Source organism: Bombus huntii, chromosome 14 (genome assembly GCF_024542735.1).
Source record: "Bombus huntii isolate Logan2020A chromosome 14, iyBomHunt1.1, whole genome shotgun sequence".
Classification (NCBI taxonomy): Eukaryota; Metazoa; Arthropoda; class Insecta; order Hymenoptera; family Apidae; genus Bombus; species Bombus huntii.
In genome coordinates, this window is record NC_066251.1 from 5,305,562 (window position 1) to 5,328,094 (window position 22,533).

Below are 22,533 nucleotides of genomic sequence, written 5' to 3' on the forward strand. Positions count from 1 at the left end.
AATTGTTAATTACGTGTTTTTTTTAAATAACATACATTTTACTTATTTATCGAAGTATATTTACATTCTTTTAACATTTATACCGCATAGAATACCATGCGAATTAATAATAAGATCTTATGTTTGTATCTTATGACATAATTTCTTGTATGGAATATAAGATAGTCCCTTTTTATATTCTAATCAGCATGCTCGTGTTGAGCATTACTTTCACGCCATGTATTTTGAATTAATTCTACAAACTGTTGCCACCACCTGCTTTGAGATGTGAAGTATAAAGCACATGCAGTAATGAAGATCCATGAAAGGACTAGACAATAATCCGTCCCATTAGAAGGTGTACTAGAAACAGGGCCAGAAAAATCCAAAGATGTAACATATAATGATCCATTTGGTTGTAAATTAGTTATTTGTGTTATAAATCTTGCAAAAGCTTCCAATGTATAAACAGTGTAATTAAATTTTGCTACAGGTTTTCCATTGTGAACAAGCATTAATGTTGGGACTCCAACAATTCCGTATTGAGCATTAAAACTAAAAACATGGAAAACGCAAAATGTTTATAGACTTCTTTTAATCATATAAATAAATTGTTTTACTTTATTGTACTTATTACTTTTGGTATTTAATTGCGTCTAATGCCACTGCCTTAATATGTGGAAATGAACGTGGTAATGCATTAAAGTGCGGTGCAGCTTGACTACTGAATATACTCCATCTAGCATAAAATAATACTATCACACAAGTTCCTGGTAAAAGTCTGCCTTCTTTATCATTTCTACTTTTGTTTGATGGTCCAGGTTCTAAGATTAATAATTTCATTAATCTGGTTGCGTTAACAATCTGAAATAGTTAATGCTTGTAATTTATTCCCTTCCATTTTAAATTTAACATTCTCAAATATTTTATTATGTTACTTCTACTGGTCCATAGACTTTATCCGTTAGGCAATTGACTTTAGTCACATTAGCAGTTGAATTGTTTATTGTCACGTTCGCTTCGATAATTTTATTCTCTTCTTCATATTTGATGTTTCCTGTATCAGGTTCAGGTTCTCCATCAGAATTTTTGAACGAAATTACTTCTAGCATCTCGCATTTGTCCATTCGTGCGAAAACACCTATCACATGAACTAAGCAGATAGGGAAGATTGAAATTGTATTATGATAGAAAATGAAATAAAATATATGAATATCTCACCTAAAATTATAATAAGTAAACACAAATTCCTTTGAGAAAAATACATTTTATGTACATAACCTAGAAAACTGTTCGTGTGTTTCTGTTAGGAATTTGAAGGTGATTCAATTCACAAGTAACTTGAACGTTTTCCTATAAACACATGATATCTAACGAATGTTCGTAATTGCAGCATAATTCGCACTATCACACACGTAATAAGCAAGTTGATGCATCATGTTTATTTCCAAAGAAATAGAGGGATAGCGTGATAGACTGTTTGAGGTCGCATCGATCGCGTATCCTTCAATTTCAATTAATCTATAATTCGGCCGATTAATTTCACTATAATCACTTGAAGTGTGAAACATGAAATACAATCCGAAATTATTTTTATACTCTTGTATTAATGTAAGTTTGATATCTATAATCAGAATACGATATTAGACAATATCAAATCGTAGATTTAAAAAATTGCAAGTTCAATTTTTAAAGAATTTGAGTAACATTTCAATTTAATTATATGTATATGTTAATATTTTTATTTATTATTATTATTATTATTATTATTAACATATGAATTTGTTTATATTATATTAAAGCGTGTAAATGCTTATTTATTTAAAGATTACCATGCCATAATTACCGATTCATTTGTGAATTATGAAATCGTTAATTTACAGAATAAATCTCACGCGATGCTGCGATCAAGCTCGTTGCTTTCGAGTGTATTCCACGCACCAGCGGAAGAAGAAAGAAAGAAAGACTTAAGAGTAGGAGTTGCCTCGCGTATCTAGCCACTTTCATTGTTATTCGATCTGCCTTACACCAAAGGTGCAAGCTGAGTACTCCCATCTCCTGAAGGAATAATCAGAAAATTTGTACGAAATTTTTCGTCATTTAATATCGAGTTTTCAGTAAGTACATACGTATATGTATAAATTTTAATTCATACTTTTCACTACTTTGACATGCACTATTTTAGCTGCTACTTTTCGCTGGTAATAATCAAAGTATATACTTTCTTTCTTTTTTTGCTTTATATTAGAGAGAAAATCTTTGCACTTTCCCTTACACTTTACTTTACTCTTACTCGATGTCATTTGATATTTATCGGTATATAATTTTTACAGAAATAATTAATAATTATTGTTAATTAATACGATAATATTATATATAATATTATATATTAATTACAGATAATAAAAATTACATTTGTCGTTGTATACTTTAACAATTTTATCTGATATAAAGAATTTATCTGAGAACAAATCTGAATGAAAATAATTGTCCAAGTTTGTTCTATTTTTTTTGTACTGAATCTTTCTCTCTCTTTTTCTGGAACTGATCATTCATATAGATAATTAGAATTTACATTAATAATATTCTCTAAAGTGGATTCTTCAAAGTTTTGTCAGAGAAATATACGGCTTATGGCACAGGAACTAAGGTAGAAAAGATGATACTACGAAGATATGAATACTCCTTGGCAAAAAAATTGCAAAATCGACATTAGAGTGCCGGTTAACGGAGCGCGAAAGCACCAGCAGATGAAATCAACATCGAATCGCGCATTAGCATACAAAAATAGTGGTGCTGGCCTTATTCACCTTGCCAACCAAGATTCATACGTTCCGTCTAAACAATAAGATTTCGTACTTGAGATCCCGTAAAAAGGTTGCGTGTACCCGAATGAAACACTACGCCTACGTACACTACAGCGTTTCAGTATCGGTCAATTAGGAAATTGAGAAACTCGTGTTGCATCTGTGCTGGGAAATCGTATTGTTTTTCGTGTTATAACATCGTCCACCATTTAACAACTTGCAAGACTGAAGCCAACGTGTTTTGTACGAAACGCTAAATAGCATTGATTTCGTATAAGATTTCTCAATTGGAACTTGGCAAAAGTGAACATTGCATTTTTATGGATTAGAAATATCGCAAATATTGCTTTATTTTGTAGTAATTTTAAAAATTGGACATTACACAGAAGCGTTTGATAGTATTAAATTTGTGTAAGATTTTTCAGTTGCAAGTTTTGTGAAACTTGTATTTTCACGAATTGATAACATTTTACAAAATTTCGTAGATTTTTTTTTTATTTTATGGTACTTCTTTTTAACTAGATATTAAGGAAAAGATTAGAATATATTCTAGCGTTTTGGAATATCAGTGCGACTAATTCGATAGTTACTCGGAAGAATTAATAATAATCGGTGAATACAATAGAGGCAGTTCGCGTCCAAATTGTGCTTCCTGGTTTCACTCGATTGTCGCTGAAATAGACGGAAGGAAGACGCATTCATGCTCTGTTTCAGCGGCTCGAATTCACTGAGTTTCTACAGGATATACCTACTGAGATATTTTAATGATGCCACCACACGTAGATTCGCCTTCTTGCCTTTTTATGAGCCTTGAAAGTGTCATTGCAGTTGTCTTTATCACAGAAACATAGAAAGGACAATGACCTGGCTACTTTTCTCCTCGTTTAAATGCTAGATTCTTATCAATTTTTCCCTTGAGTATTTTATGTTGTGGCAATCTGCAGATCTTTTTCTTCTTATTGCTATTTACGGCTGCAGTCTTATCATGTTGAAATTGAAACGTATGCAGTGACATTTATGTGATTATGTGTAATTGCATAAATGTTCAAAATTATTTTATAACCATGCTACTTCACTTCTTCTGTTGTTTACAGAGATGGTGTCAGCCTTTAAGGTATCAGTGATCTTGCTACTGGCATATTCATCGATCAGTTCTGCTCGTTCGAACATCGGCAATTGGGAAGCCTGCGGTGGAAGATTGGAACGTGCCCTAGATGCACTTCACAAAGACTCGAGCAGAAGGAAAGGACTTGAAGAGGAGGAAGCGGGAATGTTTTATCAACAAGAACTCCGTTCTGTACCACTTGAGATGTCAGTCTCCCGGATTGCTGTTAAAGTAATATTTATTACGTGAATTGCACTCAAATTTACATCAAAGATAGGAGTTTAAAACAAGTCTCGGATGGAAGATCGAATTTTTTCTTTAATAAATTATACACACAGAATAGTTGTCCGTTGAGATTTGTCAAAAGCTTTAAGCGGGAAACTTATATTTAAACTTGATTATTAAAAAAGAATTCTAAACGTTAATTCCTTTTTAACATAGTTCTCTGCTGTTTAGCTGCCACAAGGTGCTAGAAACACCGGAAATCCATGGGCCAGGGTCGAAAAATGTATTTACGAGCCTGGCAACAATTCTCTGCAGACTCGGGTGATGTTTAATGATTTATCCGTCTCTGGGATAGTTTCGTTAATGCCGCGGGATCATCAGCCACCTATACCGGCTGAATCTTGTACGATGACTCTAAGATTGAGACGAGCAGGTGTTGACTTTTTAACAAGTCCAATCGCTCGTGGTAGAGGACAGATGCGCATAAGAACGGAGTCCAGCTTCTTAGAGCCCAGATTTGCTTCTATCTACGCTTACGGTTGTCGCCCTACGCGTTTAGACAAGCAAATTAAAAGACAAGACAAGTGGCCTCCATTTTATCCACCTCGAGACGAGGTAATTCGTTTATTTCGCTTCTAATAAGTAGACTGCGGATATTGATGTATTTATGGGAAACTTAAAGGTGCAAAAATATAGAGATTACATATAACACGTAACAACATATTGTTGCTTAGGTTCCATTTCTTTAATCTTTTTCGTAAAACTATGACTTTGCGTAAATATCTGTAGTCTATAGTAGCTCAAAAAGACACGCGAACACTTATAGAAATCTTTTCTGAATATATTATTTATGTTATAGGAAAAAGTTTGAAATTTCATTAGCAACAAACTTTACCAATATAATCATAAAAGTGGTGGTGCCTCGTTTCACAGATATAATGAGAGAATGAAATTTTATAATATATTAAAAATATACATACAATATATCCATAAAAGTTTTCTATGATACAGTGGCTACAAAAATTATGGGTACATTCTTTTATTTTCCACTGGAGCGTTTTTATCAAGTTCTACATTTCATCTTCGTAATATCCAAGTCCTGTATTTATACGAAAGTACTACCAAATGATACAGAATTTAATATACTCTGGGCCTATTAATTAACCCTTTAGCATATAAATGCTATAATAAATACAATGATATGTAAATACTTTTTATAGCCATTGTAAGTGCTCAGGTATTGATAAGTTATCCTCTAACTGACTTTTAATTTCTGCTGTATCAAGAATAAAACATTTAATCTTCTGCAGTATGGACTTCTGCCCCTAACATTGCACGATGATTACGAAGCAGCGGAACCACGTCAATTGGTGGGTGTTTCAAAAGAAGTAGATATCGTTATACCAAACGAAACTCGTCAGTCTCGTATCGTAAGCGCACCTCTTACGAAATTAGGAATATGGAGAAAAAACATTTGGCTGACTAAATCTCTGCCAAGAGAAAAGCGAGCCCTGGTCGAATCTGACGTTGTCGTAAGTTCCTCGAGCGTTCGCCGCTTTCCAGGATCTTTCGAAAGTGGTCAGGAAGCCAGCAGTCATCCCATAAAGATATTACGATCTACGGAGACAATTACTCCTGAAGATTTTGCAACAGCATTGACCAGTAAACGGTCAAAAACCAACGAAACTGGCAATTGCACCGAACAACATCAAACGAGGCAAAGCAACTTGAACAATATAACGAAGATTCTTCCGAAAAATTTAGACGACAACAACGAATCAAAGGCGAACGTTAAAAGAGAAGATAGCTATCACATAAGTGAGAACGACGCGCCGAAAGAAACCAGACATTTGTATATCGATGAAACGTTGGATAATATTTTCCCAATTGACTTAGAAAACGATAGCAGAAATTGGCAGTCGAAAGAACACGTCGCCAGAGAAATGGAAGATGTGTTTTTACGCGGTGCCAGCCAGGCTTTGACCAGATACATAGAGAAACAGCTACATCCTGCTATTAAAGAGACACTTATGATTTCCATGGGATATACTATCAGTTACGGATAACACGTTCTTTCTTTGATCGATTAGTACCAATTTGTTGTAAATTCAATTTTTAGGAAATTTGTATAGGTATTGTAGGAATACGAGGAAAAAATCAGTATCGTCGTTGTAATAACGTTAATTTCTAGTCTTTAATACTGATGTCTAGAAAAGTGAAATGATAAATATTTTATTAAAAAACTCTTTGTTTTTAAATAAATCAAGTTGGAACGTTCGCTTTTTATGGTTAATACATGCATTTAGGATCAATTGCAAATGACAAATTATCGTAACTGTCCTTGATCCTTATTGGTCCTTCGTTTCTTTCTCTACGATTCTGGAAGTTAATTTAAATCTCAATTTCGTAACGAGACATATTATTAACCAGAATATAAAAATGGATAAAGCATTTGTCGCTTTGTAGTTTAATTTCGTTTTGTTCGATAGAACCTATTTTATCTAATAATAAATTGGTAGTTGCCTATATAAATATTGCATAAATTTATAGTTTAATTAATCTGATAAATATTGTGATTTATTTCAATTATTAATAATACAGAGAAAATGGGCCTGAAAAATGAACTAAATTAAACAAATTTCCTTAATTAATTGAAACTAGATTTAAGAATAGGTCGATTTATTACTTTACTACTGCATATCAGCTTTTCAAGGCAAATCTTAATATTTTCGAATACGATATATGTCATAGCATATCTTTTACATAATAAAAATAAGAAACACTATATTATATTTTATGTTATTACTGTACATTATTACTCTTCTTAATGATTTCCTTCTCGATGCGATATATGTTGTAGGTAGTACATATCTTAGCATTTTTTATTTCTTTTTTCTTTGTAGACCTTTGTTAATATTATATAAATATCCATATTGCAAAAAAGTTAAGACTAATTATTAATTATATTGGCATAACCAATCGGCAATCTGTTTCTATCGGCACTCCTATTGTTTGCTTTGTCGTACACTATTACCCTCCTTATCTGCGATCAAGGCATGTGCTGCCATGTATTATATAGCGAAGGAACTGAAAGGTAGATGACACCCCATGGCTTGTTCAACCCATGTTTCAGATCAAGTAGGTTAAGTTCTGTCTACAGATATGCCACGTCCCGCCATTTATTACATATCGAAAGAATTATAACTTAGGTCGTTTTTGGATAGATGGTATCATATGGTTTATCCAACACACAGATCATGTAGCTCCATTTTTGTGTTCGGACATACCACATTTTGCCATCTATCCATAAATGCTCCAAGTTTCAGTTCCTTCACTACCTAACAGTTGGCTGTACATGACGAACGCAGACAGGAAGGGGATAGCGTGCGACAAGAACAAACGATAGGAGTGGCGATAGAAAGACACCGTCACAGTATTCGATAAAGACAGAGGGTAGGATTGATAATAGATGCAGAGGGGCTGATGTGTCACATGACAAATATAGACGATACGACTATAATTAAGATGGAAGACGGAGGCTGTTTGCTTAATTTATATAGATTTTTGTGAATGTTTCTGAAAATTTGTCCTATTTCTAAATATTTTGTGTTAGTTATAAACATTTACTTGTTTATTCCCACTTTGAATGTTCATTTACATTTAATATGTAAACAAAAATATATTTCGAAATTTTTGTACGTTCCCTTTTTCTAATTTGTGAAGATAGCGAGGATGAGGGCTTAGAGTGACGACAGTTAAGGGCGAATGATAAAACAGGAGGATCCTCTTTGTGATATTGATTTCTTCAATGAAATTGTGAGAATATACAGTAATTTACATCAAATTTAGTTTTATAATATAATGTAACATATTACCCATAAGCTATGCTATATTAAATGGTATAATACTTTTAAATGTATATAATATTGTAGATGTATTGTTTATATGGTTTATAATGACGCGTATATTATGTATGTGACAAAATATTATATACACGTAGGCAATGTAATAGAAATAATATAATATAAAATTTACATTTATTTTACTTAAAACTATGTCATGCTTGAATGCAGTGTTCACGGATTGAAAGAACTCATAGGATCCTGTCGTTTCTTGAATTTTCCAATGATTCTTGTGATTTTCCAATATTTTACGGCCGAAGTGGAAGGTTTGGTGCCTTAGTGTATGCATTTATAGACAGTGTAACCTCCAGACAGGTACTTGTTTTAAAATGAACAAGTGACATTCGAGCCTAATAGGATCTAGGATAACAGAATCGGTGAAACGATTAGTCAAAGAAACGATTAGTCGTGCTCAATCCAATTAACCATTCACAATCGAATCGTAAATTATAATCTGTATAAAATATAATTTGTAAGTTGTTTACAAAATATTGTTAATATCCGGTGTAAAGAACGCGCGTTTGCCGACGCGTTTGCGCGCCCAATTTTTGGACCGGTGCAGACGAGCGGTTTGCGTTAATTCGTCAATAGTTTTTACACGAAATTACCTTTCCGATCAGTTGTATCATAATACAGTTGGAATACAATAGAGTACTTCACGCGTAAAATGTCTTGTCCTATACACCCTATTTGTAATGTCATAAGAACCGCTACTATACTAAATCGATAACGTCGCATGCGATTCGAAAATATTATAAGGGTAGAATGACCTCCAAAACGAAAATGCATTGAATGTCACGTCTATTTTGTACCTCGTCTGTGGCACTAGTGTGGACAAGGACAGATAGAGAAATTAGTTCGCCTTTTCACCGCTATGTTACGATAATATTTCATAAATCTCACAATAATTTCATGAAAACGAGATTACCATAACGATGAAAAAAGATATCGTGATATCACTAAAAATATATTTTTCTCAAATGCATAATCATTATCGGACATCGTTCGTCAAACTGTATTTGAATAATCGCAATCTGTCGTGATATACATAATGAGGATCGAATGATTCTCTTATTATTACTGTATATGAATCTTTCAGAAGTCAGATTGATCAACTCTGTATTTTGTTGATTTCCTATTTCCATTACATAAGTAATCAATGTTTAATTCTCAAAAAATAAATATTCAAACAATACTCAAAATACTACAATACTAACAATATTCAAAATATCATACTCGTTGTAATACTTAGCGAATGAAACAAATCTCTACTTAGATTACACTTCATTAGTTGTTTTAGTAGACTAATCGTTACTTTTCTGTGCCTTTCCACTTATACAGTTGATCAATGTGGTTTCTGAAGGGCTCATATATCAATGTGTATGTAGGTCCCCGCAGAAGTGTAGAAAACGAATGATGGCGGTGCTGAGGGGTGAGAACGTCGAGGTGCTGCTTTCGCCCATATAGATCTAGCCTACAAATGTATACAGTATTTGACTCTGGTCATGGGTTAAGATTTCATTTAACTAGTTACAGAAAATCTCAAGTATCGTTTTTCTTGATAGAAGACAAATGAGATACGAATACCCACACATATTTTTTACATATTTGTTTATTTTACATATATGTCTAAAACCAAAGGCATGGAATCAGTTTAAGGAACTAGTGGGGATAGCGATGGCCAGTTAACAAAGCAAAATCCCGGCCAGTTAACGCAGCACTATTTTATTGCCATATGCAACCCTAGCTGTTACTTATAAGTGAAGATGAATATGGTACTCATCTTTGCTCATGGGCAGAAGATATTACTCTGAAGTTCTGGGACACGCGAAAAATGCCGTTTATTACAAGTTTTGCTATTTACAACTTTTACAGTATCTTACATCATTTATCGTGTCTCACGATTACCGCGTGTTTGAAAATGTTAGAATTTTGCAGATGATAACGAAACTTGTAATTATTTATTATTTACAGGTTGTAAATTTCGAGCGATTATTATGAATTATTATTCAGAGAGTTAAAATTCTCTGTTCTTATATACATATCTATTTTAGTATGTATTACGTGCAAAGAAAGTTTTCAAGTGTTTCCAATGTGTAAATAAGATTTTGAACTATACGTAGACAATTTTTTCAAATTTTCAAATATATATCTTATAGAAACAATAAAATTATTTGAAAATTTGTAGGAGAAAGGGTCAAATATCCATTGTGAGTGCATGCACGTATGTGCATCACTACTCCTGCACACTTACGTCATAGTTACCTTGTGTGCAGGCCGGTGCACCCTTACCACGTAGCAGCGCGTGCAGCAGCAGCAGCAGCAGCAGCAGCCCGTCCTCTTTTCTACGTGTACGTATCATCCTTAGTGGAGGGGGTGAGATTGGTGCCATTTCAGTGACGTCAGAGTCGATCGTCAGGCGCAAACTGGGGGTTTGCGCCCACCATACTACGTCAGAATGACGAGCCGATAAACTACCTATCAGGTTTTTCTGCGGCGGGCGGGCCAACGGTCTTAGGGTAAACATTCCTTCTTTTTATTATTTCAAGTAGTTGCACGTTGTATTTCATTTGATTTTATTAAATAGTGATTTAATTTTGATAGTGAAGTAACCGTAAAGAAAGAAAAAAATGAAGGAGGGTGCTGAGGTGGTGGTCGGTGAAGCACGTTCTGGATTCTGGTTTCCAGGTGGCCACCGTTGGTTTGGCCGACGATGGCGAACTCGGCGGGGACGACGGTCGACGGCATCGACGTCGGCGAGAATGACGGTACGACAGGTGTGACCGGTGGCGGGCCTAGGAATCCTCTCATCTGCGGTGTCTGTCATGACTATTACAACGAGCCTTGTCTGCTGTCCTGCTTTCACACCTTTTGTGCCCGCTGCATCCGTGGCCCTCATCTTGAGGGAAAAGTCTCCTGTCCCATCTGCGGGTAGATAACAACGACTGTTATTGCATGGCGTCCTTAGGGTGGGTGACGATCCCAGGTCTGGGTTAGGTTCGGCTACTATGTGCATGTTATTACATTTCCTATTAGTTCTACTGTCTCTGTGTAAATTTTGTGTCTTAACATAGTGACAAAATTTGTTATGTCTTTGTCAGTTCCTTCTCCACGATGATCTTTTGCTTCATACACTTTTGTTTCAATAATCTTGGGTTTAAAGAATGAAATTTCCTAATTGTTTTGATGTTTGTGGCATAGAATGTATGGGTGCGATAAGTTTTGCTTAACTTCATTGAGATATATATGAAATAAAACCCATATAGCTAAAGTTATTTTTATTGTTTGTATAAGTTGTAAATTATGTTTGTTTTGCAAGTACTTGTTTAGACATATTTCTTTATTGTAAAGTGTATGTGTTTCTGATTTATCGTTCAGAATGGAATTCTATAGATTCATCTTATTGTAATTGTTTATTCTGTTGTAATGGTTCTTTGAAATCCTTTTCTCTTCATATATGACTTCTCTGAGAATTTTTCTATAGTTTATGATAATATTCTTTTGCAAGAGTTGAAGTATTTTTCATATTATTCTTTACACTTTCTATTGCCTGTTACCACAAATTTACAATACATTACTGCTCATAGGCAACAGACACAGTTGAAAGATGGAGCACAACAGCCACCGTCTGATCAGCTAATACGTCAGCTAGTTGAGTTGGCAAACTCTGAGAATCCACCTTGTGCCAACTGTGATAAACGGGACAAGTCTACTATGTTTTTTTGTACAACATGTGGTAAGTAGCAAACAATAATAAATGTAACCCCAATCATCCTACTATCTTATCCTTGAAACTTAGAACTATTTTTGAATATAGGACAAGCTTTGTGTACACACTGCAGGGAGAATACCCATCGCGCGAAGATGTTCTCTACACACGAGGTGTTACATATGAGCAAATGCACCAAGGATACACAACGTCGTTGCCCGACCCACGGAGAACAATACATAATGTATAGTCAAAGTGCCAAGTGCATGCTCTGCGCTACTTGTTTTCGCGATACCCCTGCGGATGCGAGGCTTCACTGCGTTGATATTGAAAGTGCCTGGCAACAGGCTTCGAAAAAGATGGAACGAGCTGTTAATTCCATTTGTGAGCTGCAAGCTGGCGTGCGAGACGGAGTGTTGGCTTTAAAATCACAATTGGATGAACTACGACATAGTTTGGATTCCGAAAAAAGGACATTGAATTCTTTCTGTCAGGGAATGCAGGAAGCCATAACGAAGACGCATGGAAGTACTCTGACAGAATTGCAGCGACAGTTTGAAACGAAGGAAAGGATGGTTCGAAGCCAATTGCTTTCATTAGGTAGTGCACTTCCTGTGCTGCAGATGCATTTAATGCTATGCACTGCCTTTACTAGCGGCGCGACGAAATATCAATTTCTCGAGCTAGCCCATCCGATGTTGGAACGACTAAGTCGAGTCGCACAATTAGGATATCCATCGAGGCCGCCTCTATTGACTGCACATCTGAAGACTAATTATAAGAATGAATTTGCTCGCGCACTGCAACCGTACGTCGGTCAATCCCAGAAGGAATCATTATATGACCAAACTCACACGACGGCTCAACAGGATCCGCCAGTGATTCAGGTACTTAGATACATTTAGCCTGGCCACCTCTCGATTACGAATTCCATCTTTACGTTCATATTACAAGTTTCTTTTTCATTGCATTTCTCGCGCACACTTCTGTGTAAGTATTTTTGTTTACAGGATTTTACTCGATATATGATGTGGCTTGTACTTAATCGTATGGTGGTAGTTAGTAGCCAGATTAGAATACAGTCATTCTTGTAGCAAATTGACTGTTCTCGGCAGACGTGAAAACGTTTCGTTTCTTGTTAGTTTCTTAGCCGATGATGTGGTAGTCAGTATCAGACAGTTTATTCAGACCCGTATATATCTATATACATGTCTGACGTTCTGGGAAGAAATGGCTCAGAGTTTACGTGAGATATTTCTTTTCCAAGCAGAGCAGCAAGTCTGCTCAGAGGATTCCAACCAAGAGCGGGACCGACGGTGGACCGTTTTCCAGCCACTGTCGAACATTTGATAGTCAGCTGAAGGAATTGAATCAGCAATTGCTCACTGTGAAGGAACGTTTAGAAGAATTACATCGTGATGTGGCAGTTCTGAGAAGAGCTAACACACCTCCGTTGGGCATACGTTACGAACAGGTGGCGAGGGATTGTCGGGTACTAGAGCAACAATTAGAGCATTATCAGATGGAACTAGAACGTCTTAGAAACGTGTTCGATACACTTTGGGATGAACAGTTATGTAGAATTCACATAGAAAAAGAAATATTCCATTCTCAGGTATTATTTAGATTTTATTATTGGCAAAGCTTGAACGTCTTGCAGATACGTTGATTAATGAATTCCTTTGTTCATTCAGATGAACGATATCCTATCGTTAAGAAGTCAGGTAAAACAATTGCAGAATCTTGCTCAACAATTAGAACCATATATAAAATCTTTCGCAACCGGAGTTAGTGCTGGTGAAGTAAGCATGATAGCCTCTGATGCAGCCAGTAATCAGCATTTGCAGGCGTTACTGGATCACTTGGCACGTTTACAAATGCAGGAACCACCGCAACCGCAAACCCAAGCCCCGACCAAGGATCATCGACATTCGCGTACTACTGCAACTAGTGCAGATAACGCGCTTTACATGAAAGGTATCTACTCTTAATTTCAATATACTGCAATTTCAAGATTATCACGTGATCCACGTGAATTTTTCATTTAGAAACGAAGGAGGTACCAACACGTTGCCGTACTCCTTCTGCTGATGTCGAAGCTATCTTGGATTCGAGTGGAAACATTATTGTCTATGGAACAGCCAAATCAACGGACTCAAAAAAAGGAATGCTTTGCCAATTGATCGAAAAAGCTAGAAGTAAAGAAGATCGTAAGAAATCGCCGGGAAGAGAGGAAAGTCGTGATCGCAGTCAGAGCCGACGACCGAGGAAGTCTCCCGACAGTACGAAGCCTAAAACACCGCCTGGTCACTGGTCTGCCAGCAAAGTACGATCTTTGTATCGATCTCTGAAGGGTGGCAGTGGAGATAATTCTGCCGAGGGACTCGATCAACCAGAAAGGTGCACGGATTCCCAGCAACCACAGTCGCATACGACTGGTAAGAATAGATCTGTGAGGATTGTATGCACGAGTAAATAATGTTGCTAGAAAGAATTTGATGCTATAAATTTGACGATAGTTCAGAGGATTATGTAGATAGCATTTATGATCGATGTAAATAAAATCCTGATGAATGTACACGAGAATTATTGTACTATCGCGCCCAATTCAGGAACGAGTGCGGCAAAGTATCGCTTTCATTCAAAGTTATGCCGGCTAATTAATTAAGGTATAAGTTGATGCACAGAGTGGCTCGCTTCGGAGCAAACGTACTGACAAGTGATGCGGTTATTACATACTGTTCCACTTAAAACAATGTAATGGGTATTAATGGATGATGGACGATATTTCCATCTTTCTCCCAAGTTATACAGTTCGAGTATTCTTTTCATTCGGTGCACATCATGAAAATTTTAATTAAACCAATGTCTATGTAAATGCACGGTTCAATTCAATTCATCATTCAATTACCTATCTCTCATGCCAAATTCTTCAAATTCTTCTACATAATAGAACAAACATTTCACATCAAACATCGTTTAAAAACCATATATCTTAGCTACATTGTTTCTTTTAATTTTACAACATCGGTTCTCCGAAACATTAATATAACTAATTTCTCAAAGAAGGATGCATGAAGCGACATATTTGATTTTATCATCCTAGTTCATTCATTTAAATCATTCACATACTTCTAGCAGGGGAAGAAGGAGAATATCAACGAATTTCGGAGGCGTCTAGCACGGGAGAGGTGAAGAAGCGAGTTCAGGCTCAGGTACACGCGGTTCCCGACGAGCAATCGATTCCTGCAGGCAAGGGAACCAAAGTGTATCCAGCTAGTGACTCGGAGGATGTGTTCTACGCGGATGAGAAGGCCTCGACGGAGGTGAGGAGACGTCGACGTGCGAGCTGTGACAGCCTAAGTACCACCGGCTCGGGAAGCAGGCGATCGAGTATTGTCGATGGGACGGTAGGTCAATCCGCGCAGGATCCCAGGAAAACAATGGTTCTTTTGATCGGGCCTACACCGAAGTCGTCGTCTCTGGTGCAGAAGCAGCGTTCCTGGGAAACATTTCCTCGGCCAAAAAGCAAACGCAGTGTAACGGCCAGCGAGGGGGGAGCCTCATCTCTTAGCCAGCTGAAGAAAACGGACAGTTTCGAGGGGCACGAGGAAACCGTGAGAACACTGGTGGCGGCCGTGCAGGAGACAAGGTCACACCTGCTTCATCGTCATGTGCATCATCATCGTCATCATCGAAAGAGCAAGACAAATTAAAATGATTCAAAGGAAGCCACGGTGAAGGTTTCAAAGAAGCTTTCTTTCAAGAGGTATCCGGCCCGGATGGCCAAAGTGCGGAAGTAGATGTTAAGTAGAAAGAAAATTATATCGAAATAAAAGTATTTACTAGGCTGTTCTGAGTAGTTAGGCTGCGTTTGGCTATCCGGGAAGGAATCGATACCCTCCAAAATAATGCCTAGCATACATCGGGGAAAGTATTATAGAAGGACTGTACTTTTTCAACCGATAACATATTGTTATTGGTAGAAAAAAAATAATACATTGTTACGCAAAATGGTACTACGAGGATTTTTTTCCAAGTATTTTGAGCGTTTTATTAGAGGTATTATAATAAACATAAAGGGCATTTCGTGTGATGTATATAATACCACAGACGAAGATGATCTTACGAATTAGGAATCGTTTATCGCTATAAACTGCTATTGATTAAAGCACCTTCGACAAGTGCATGTTTTTACTTTTACGAGACATTGTAAATTTTTCGAATATTTTATTTCTCGGTCTGGACCAAGAAGTGTTTTCAACGTTTATATAATCATCTTATATAATTGATCGAGTAATTTCTACTCCCATGTATGTCTAGTCAGAGTTGTTTCAGGGTCAACCAGCCTTCAACGTAGAGCAGTCTTCAATTTTTTATCGAACAGCGTTTTGATTGCACTTTGAAGCGCCGAAGGTCATAATATTGCTGCCAATAGTCAAATAATACGTAAAAAAAGTATACATATTACATATACGTATATAAAAGAGAAAAAAGAAATTAATAAATGATACTCTTACTGTTGATGCAATCCTTACATGGTGCATAAACATTCAGAGGCTCAAAATAGGATTATAGGAATACGTCGATAAACTATATGTGGGTATTATGATTTAATTACTACTACTACTTACTACTACTACTACTACTGCTACTACTATTACTACTATTACTACTATTACTACTATTACTACTACTACCACTACTACCACTACTCCTACTCCTACTATGAAAAAGTATAAGAAGGAAATAAGCAAGAAAGAGGAGAAGAAGAAGAAGGAGAGTGGAAATGAAGGAAATAATTTCCCATACTGCTCAAATCATGTGTTTTCTTTAATTTGAAATTAGAATTGGATTAAGAAGAATGGATTTTGTAAAGTGAACAATTGAAATTGAATCGTGAAAAAAAAGGAAGAATTAGAATTTATATATAACAAATTCAAATTTTATATATAACAAATACAATGTACACTCAATCCCTATAATTGAACGACGAATGAATCATCGATTGTGCATGGAAAATCGAAGTGATTGCATTTTGTCCTGATAAGAAAAGACAGCCTAATTACAACTGTACTTGTAATTTGCCAAACACACGAGGATCCATCGTCTGCAATTGTACTTCAATTATATAGGAGTATAATTGCGATAAATGTTTTTACAATTACATACACGTGTCAAATATTGAAGTGATTGTTTCATTAGAAATACACAATACTCAGCTTCCACGAAAAACGAAGGTTCCTCGTGAAAGTTAAATACAATCGTTAAAAAATTAAGAAGATATCACGGTCTTCGTACAGATCATGAGTTATTATAGTAAGTGTACACGATTAATTATGTATGAAAAATATCGAATTGCTGATAATATAGAGAAATACACAAGTTATGAAGTATAAAAATCGTTTAATTATCGATAGATATTTCCATTATTCGATGCAGACAATTTACTAACATGATTTTACGTATTCTTTTATTTTTTTTTCCTACTAGAGTTCAAGTCCTACAATTTTGTATGTGCAGTTTATATTACTATAACAAGCTATTTATACAATTATTTTTTGTAGAACTGGTGCAACACGTTTTTCCAACACAGTTTGCTTTATATTTCTAAATTTTAATAAGATTTAAGAAAAAGATATGGGGTATAATAAAAGATATCAAAATGAAGACGTTATACTCGTTATATTCGATAAAATCTATCTGTTTTATACATATGGTATTATAACATTAGTATTTAGATTGTAATCTGAATTATGTCATTTTTATCTTAATAAAGTATATAACGCACAATTTATTAGCTATGATAGTATATAGAAGTAAATTTACATTTTTCATTTCTTTTTTAATTATCAAAGTTTCTCTATCAAATACTTATTCTATTTTTCATACATCTACTTAAATTTAAGAATAAATACATGATGATGATTCTTGCATTATCCATCTCCTAATTTCAAAATTTTTAATATCAAAATTATATTTACAGGACAGGTGAAGTTTAGGAAAATCAGTTACAAATAAATTAATTTGAAATGAAATGTCATATTTATTATTATTTTATTATATTCCCTTGTATTTTTTCCAAACTATTAATATTGGTTACAGTTGGCAAAAGCTTTTCCTCTAGTCCTATTTGTGTTTTTTGATCGTTAAATTCACAATTAGTTTTTTTTGTTTTTGCTTCTAAATTAATTAGTTTCAAAATAACGTCTTTTTCAGCTGAATTTAACATTGTATTAAATGCTTTTTGAAAGCAATCTACCAAACGTATTAGTCCACATGAGGTAACGTTTTTACTGACATTTAATGTTGAATTAAATGGATTATGAATATAAAGAGGCGAGAAATCATTTTTCGGTTTGTATCTTCCATCTCTTATACAAATTGCTTGCGTTTTAAAATCGAAAATACTATAATATTCAAAAAAATTAAATAAAAGATTGTGCAAATCTTCATCATTGGTACGCTTTATGGATTTTTTCCAACTTTCAATCCAATTAAAATTAGGATCTGCTGCTTTGCTGTCACTCTTACTGAGTTCTGTAAACAGAGAAATAAAAAGTACAATACAATAAATGAATATAAAGAATTTTTTTAATGTTCATACTTACCTATAAAGCACTTTATGGTGTTCACAGATGGTAATATATCTTTCGTTTGTAAATAAAATATAATTAACAAAGTAAGGGAAAAATTTGTTATCCAGTGACCTGGCTGTTCCTTTGTCAAATTTATAACTCTTGCCCACTTACGAATGGTGCAAACAAGTGGCTTAATGCGCCAATCCAATTGTCCATATATATATAACAACTCGGACATGTGTAATGCAATCCTGTACAAATAATTTCAAAAACTATTGTAATACCCCAAAAAGATGAAAAATATATATATATTTTTATATAATAAATATTTATTACATACAGGTTTGTGCTACTAAGATCACATTTCATATTTGTATATAAGTTACAAAATTTAATTATAGGAACCCGAGCTTCAAGAATCTTTCTTATATTACTGATTCCAGGAATACACATTTTCATTACTGTACCTACTGCTTCTAAGAATTCTTTTTGTTCATTTCTTTCTACAAGAGGGATATTTTGTGTCATAAACAAGAACTTCCTCCCGTTCTGAAAACAAAGCAATTTTTTTATCAAAGGTATACAAAACTGGTAACATAATTATACAGGGTGGTTGGTAACTGGTGGTACAAGCGGAAAGGGGGTGATTCTACGCGAAAAAAGAAGTCGAAAATATAGAATAAAAATTTTGCGTTTGAGGCTTAGTTTTCGAGAAAATCGACTTTGAATTTTCGCTCGGTACGCGTACGGTACGTTATAACGGATTTCACTGTAGATCATTGTCTCGATGGAAAAATTAAAAAAAAATTTTTATTCTATATTTTCAACTTCTTTTTTTGCGTAAAATCACCCCCTTTCCGCTTGTACCACCAGTTACCAACTACCCTGTATATACGTCAAAATATTTCTTCATACTTACAATTTTTTTATTACTACTCACAATAGTTTTACATAGTAAATCAAGATCACATCCTATTTGACCAAATCCATTAACAGAGGATCCAAATGGTACCACACATATATTGGAAAATAACCTAGATAAGTAATATGAAATCTCATTAGCAGTATAAAATCTCAGTCTTATGTCTAGATCTGTAATTTTTAAACAATTGTATAGGGCTATCATTTGATCTGACACCTAAAACATTAAAACATTTTCTATTATTATATGTAGTTTATAATCATAAAATTAAATTTATAGTTTAATATGTTAATACATTACAGAATCTACTTGTCCCAGTAATTTGTTAATTTTATTTGGCATTGGAGCTTTAAAGTTGGAATATATACTAATATCATTTTCTGATTTATTTGGATAGATTTTATTCCATGGTTTAAATGAAAATAATGGTGTCACACTTTGAGCACATTCTACATCTGTTTTAAAGACAGCTATATTTCTGAGGTATTGCACATCTTCAATTGATTGTAATTCCATTAATACAAAAATCTATAAATAATTATGCTACATTGAAATTATATATAAAGTTTATTAAATTGTATATTATAATGTTTAAATAAAGATCTATGAAATAAAAATTTCAGATGTCTACACTTACGTTATTATTCACTGTGTAATAAGGAAAAATGTTTACAATATTTACATAATATTTACAAAACCTTTCAAAATCACTAATATGTTTCATATCAGATAGCCTTACTAAAATACATTTTTTTGCTTCATTCTGCCTGAATTTAAGCATTTGATCAAATGGTTCATAATTTGTATGTTTATCTGCACCTACAAAATATATTTCTCACTTCATACTGCTTTAAATACTGATATTTACTGAACAATATACATATAACAATGCTGATAACACTTGTTATGTTAGTTAACTAAAGGAGATTAGTTATATTATATGTGTTAAGTTATTTATAGTCTTTTATTAAATATTAGATATTTATCAATTATATTATATTATACAAATGAATGTTAAGGCTTCAATTAGTAAGATAATCTTTAATAAATGAAATAAGAAACGAATAAAACAATAACTAAATTATAATGAAGGAAAAGAACCAATTGATATAGAGTTGAAGGCATATTTAAGAAAAAAAAAACAGGAGAGAAAATAATACGATCATTGAAAGTTATGATCTTGCGAGTAAGGTTATGACACTAGAAATACAATTTTTTATAAAATTATCTTTCTGAAAGCATACCAACTTGATTGGAATATCTCATAACATTGTGTTCCGTTACAAATCTCTTTATATTTGTCTTACATTTACAATATAATGTATTTAATACAAAGCCAAAATTACGATGAACTAACGCCATTTTTAGGCTCTATATTAGCGCAAAATCGTTGCCAAACACGTGGTGATTATTCCATTGACTAACAAGAACAAGATAGATGTGATATTAAATGGGACTTCGTGTCTCAGTTTCTGAAATACCAATTTGGAGAAAAATCAGTGTTTCTTATGTCTTCTGCGATTTGCTACGGTGAACATAGGAATTAATATTTAACTCATCATCGAAAACGAGGAACCCAATATATCCATGCATATATACATATATGTATATAAACAAGAATTTAACAAGCTTAGAGCCCCGTGCACACGTGCATATGTGAGGCTGTAAGAAATGCCTATTATAAGTCAATTAAAAATGAATATCATCAATATATTCGATGGATTTAGCTTTTTCAAACCACACGCAACGTCCCACACCACGCAAACCACACGTCAATCTGTCAATGACTATGTTATGTATGCAGCCGGTAACTTATCATGTGCATAGTAAATGAGAAAACAATATAGACTGTCCAGATCACACCATAAGAAGGAGATAGCTACACAAAGTGACCCATTTTACGTTTCTAAATACATTTTCAAAAAACGTTCGTAAGCCAGGATTATTTCATTTGTGCGCATCTTTGAATTTTGAATTCGAACGTATAATGATAATCGAATGTAGGTAAGGATGAGAAAGTATAGATATGCGAGGATAAGGAAGATAGACTGGCAAACTGGAGATCTCATATGAAATTATGTATACACATACAATATACATATCATGTACAATTTTAATTTTGATTATTATTAATGATTTATTATAATTGATTGTTCTAAAACTGTTCTTTAACGTATGCAAAAATATTAGTGCTGTTAATTCAACTTGACTATTTTGTTATATTATTACGACTAATTTTTTTCAATTACGTCATACAATCATGCATACTAGATATACTGTTTCTTTAGCATGAGCCAAATCTGACATAAAGATTACGATCTGATATCGAATAAAAGGAATTCGCAACAGACTTGGGAATGTCATCAAAAATTTATTGAACAGGGTTATATGTACCGATAGAATACGTAATATGTAGCTTTGTTTTTTATTCAAACTGTATATAAAAAAAGATAACCATAAATCTGTCTACTTTATAAAGCTTTTGAGTATAAGTACCATACTAACATTTTTTTAGGATAAATACTATGGTGCTACTTTTGAACTCCAAACTTTCAGTAAATCTACAGATGCTTCAAATACACGTTCTAAAAATTTATGCAAATCTTACGAAGAAAAGATTAATGAATCTTATGTAAAATTAAATATTGATTCCAAAAATGTTTGATATTAAGTGAATAATTTCCTCGCTAAGGTTTCAGAATAAGTATATAACACTAATAGAGAAGGCAGCAAGTTTAAAAGAACTTAAATTCAAGGAGATAAACTCAAGCAATCAGTTGTGATCAATTATGCAATTGCGATTCCCTGACTTGCTCATTCAGTTGCTTTTCTCACGCCAAGATAAACCGCCTTACAGACAATCGGCTTGACAGTTTGCCATTGGCGAGATCGATTGCCAAGATTTCTAAAAAAAAAAATCACTTTCACCCCGCTTGCGTTTCTAGCTGAGTCTGTCTGTACTTTTTCTTGTTTTTATGTGAAATACTGCACCAACGTGCAATGATTCTTTCATTGGCCTCTCGAATCCTATTGAACTCCTCTTAACTCAATAAACAGCTTCTCTTGGCACGAGTGTAATGAGAAGCAAGGCCATTCGCAGAAACTGTAACCAGTTTCGATATTTTCGCATCTCTATCTAATATCTACGCGGTTAATAAGAATCATATATCCGTAGAAATAATATGACGATCACACGAAGGATATGACCAAGAAAAACATGACAAGTATAGTTTTATTGATTTTCTGATTCCAATGTCATTTTATGATTAAACAGAAAACTCTTAAGATAATATGATCGAAAAT

The 22,533-nt window shown here is 34.1% G+C and overlaps 4 protein-coding genes across 13 annotated transcripts; 2 read left to right on the forward strand and 2 right to left on the reverse strand.

The window, feature by feature from the left end:
• Positions 1–16: 16 nt before the first annotated feature.
• On the reverse strand, positions 17–1,464 carry LOC126872992 (thioredoxin domain-containing protein 15). 2 transcript variants are annotated; one of them, XM_050633349.1, is made up of 4 exons: positions 1,201–1,464; positions 918–1,120; positions 617–843; positions 17–534 (listed from the first exon to the last, which is right to left on the reverse strand). In XM_050633349.1, exons 1-4 carry the CDS (start codon positions 1,244–1,246, stop codon positions 180–182), a joined length of 831 nt encoding a protein of 276 aa, XP_050489306.1. In that variant the 5' UTR covers positions 1,247–1,464; the 3' UTR covers positions 17–179. The 2 variants fall into 2 exon arrangements, with proteins under 2 accessions (XP_050489306.1, XP_050489305.1); XM_050633348.1 differs by having other exon boundaries at positions 918–1,132; positions 1,201–1,463.
• LOC126872983 (uncharacterized) lies at positions 1,451–6,409 on the forward strand. Of its 2 annotated transcripts, XM_050633323.1 has the most exons (5): positions 1,451–1,590; positions 1,863–2,096; positions 3,881–4,122; positions 4,348–4,731; positions 5,427–6,409. In XM_050633323.1, exons 3-5 carry the CDS (start codon positions 3,883–3,885, stop codon positions 6,180–6,182), a joined length of 1,380 nt encoding a protein of 459 aa, XP_050489280.1. In that variant the 5' UTR covers positions 1,451–1,590; positions 1,863–2,096; positions 3,881–3,882; the 3' UTR covers positions 6,183–6,409. The 2 variants fall into 2 exon arrangements, with proteins under 2 accessions (XP_050489280.1, XP_050489281.1); XM_050633324.1 differs by lacking the exon at positions 1,451–1,590 and having other exon boundaries at positions 1,636–2,096.
• Positions 6,410–7,657: 1,248 nt separating this feature from the next.
• On the forward strand, positions 7,658–17,247 carry LOC126872966 (RING finger protein 207-like). Of its 6 annotated transcripts, XM_050633276.1 has the most exons (10): positions 7,660–7,932; positions 10,295–10,537; positions 10,707–10,949; positions 11,606–11,754; positions 11,836–12,614; positions 12,998–13,342; positions 13,422–13,704; positions 13,776–14,165; positions 14,866–15,137; positions 15,219–17,247. In XM_050633276.1, the coding sequence occupies exons 3-10, from the start codon at positions 10,732–10,734 to the stop codon at positions 15,441–15,443; spliced, it is 2,661 nt and encodes an 886-aa protein (XP_050489233.1). In that variant the 5' UTR covers positions 7,660–7,932; positions 10,295–10,537; positions 10,707–10,731; the 3' UTR covers positions 15,444–17,247. The 6 variants fall into 6 exon arrangements, with proteins under 6 accessions (XP_050489232.1, XP_050489231.1, XP_050489229.1 ...); XM_050633275.1 differs by having other exon boundaries at positions 7,658–7,932; positions 14,869–17,247; XM_050633274.1 differs by having other exon boundaries at positions 7,659–7,932; positions 10,623–10,949; positions 14,866–17,247.
• A 502-nt stretch (positions 17,248–17,749) lies between these two features.
• On the reverse strand, positions 17,750–20,983 carry LOC126872977 (poly(A) RNA polymerase, mitochondrial). 3 transcript variants are annotated; one of them, XM_050633308.1, is made up of 7 exons: positions 20,475–20,983; positions 19,868–20,049; positions 19,531–19,758; positions 19,228–19,446; positions 18,649–18,857; positions 18,339–18,559; positions 17,750–18,267 (listed from the first exon to the last, which is right to left on the reverse strand). In XM_050633308.1, the coding sequence occupies exons 1-7, from the start codon at positions 20,590–20,592 to the stop codon at positions 17,780–17,782; spliced, it is 1,665 nt and encodes a 554-aa protein (XP_050489265.1). In that variant the 5' UTR covers positions 20,593–20,983; the 3' UTR covers positions 17,750–17,779. The 3 variants fall into 3 exon arrangements, with proteins under 3 accessions (XP_050489265.1, XP_050489266.1, XP_050489267.1); XM_050633309.1 differs by having other exon boundaries at positions 20,479–20,982; XM_050633310.1 differs by lacking the exon at positions 20,475–20,983 and having other exon boundaries at positions 19,531–19,773; positions 19,868–19,955.
• Between the last annotated feature and the right edge of the window lie 1,550 nt (positions 20,984–22,533).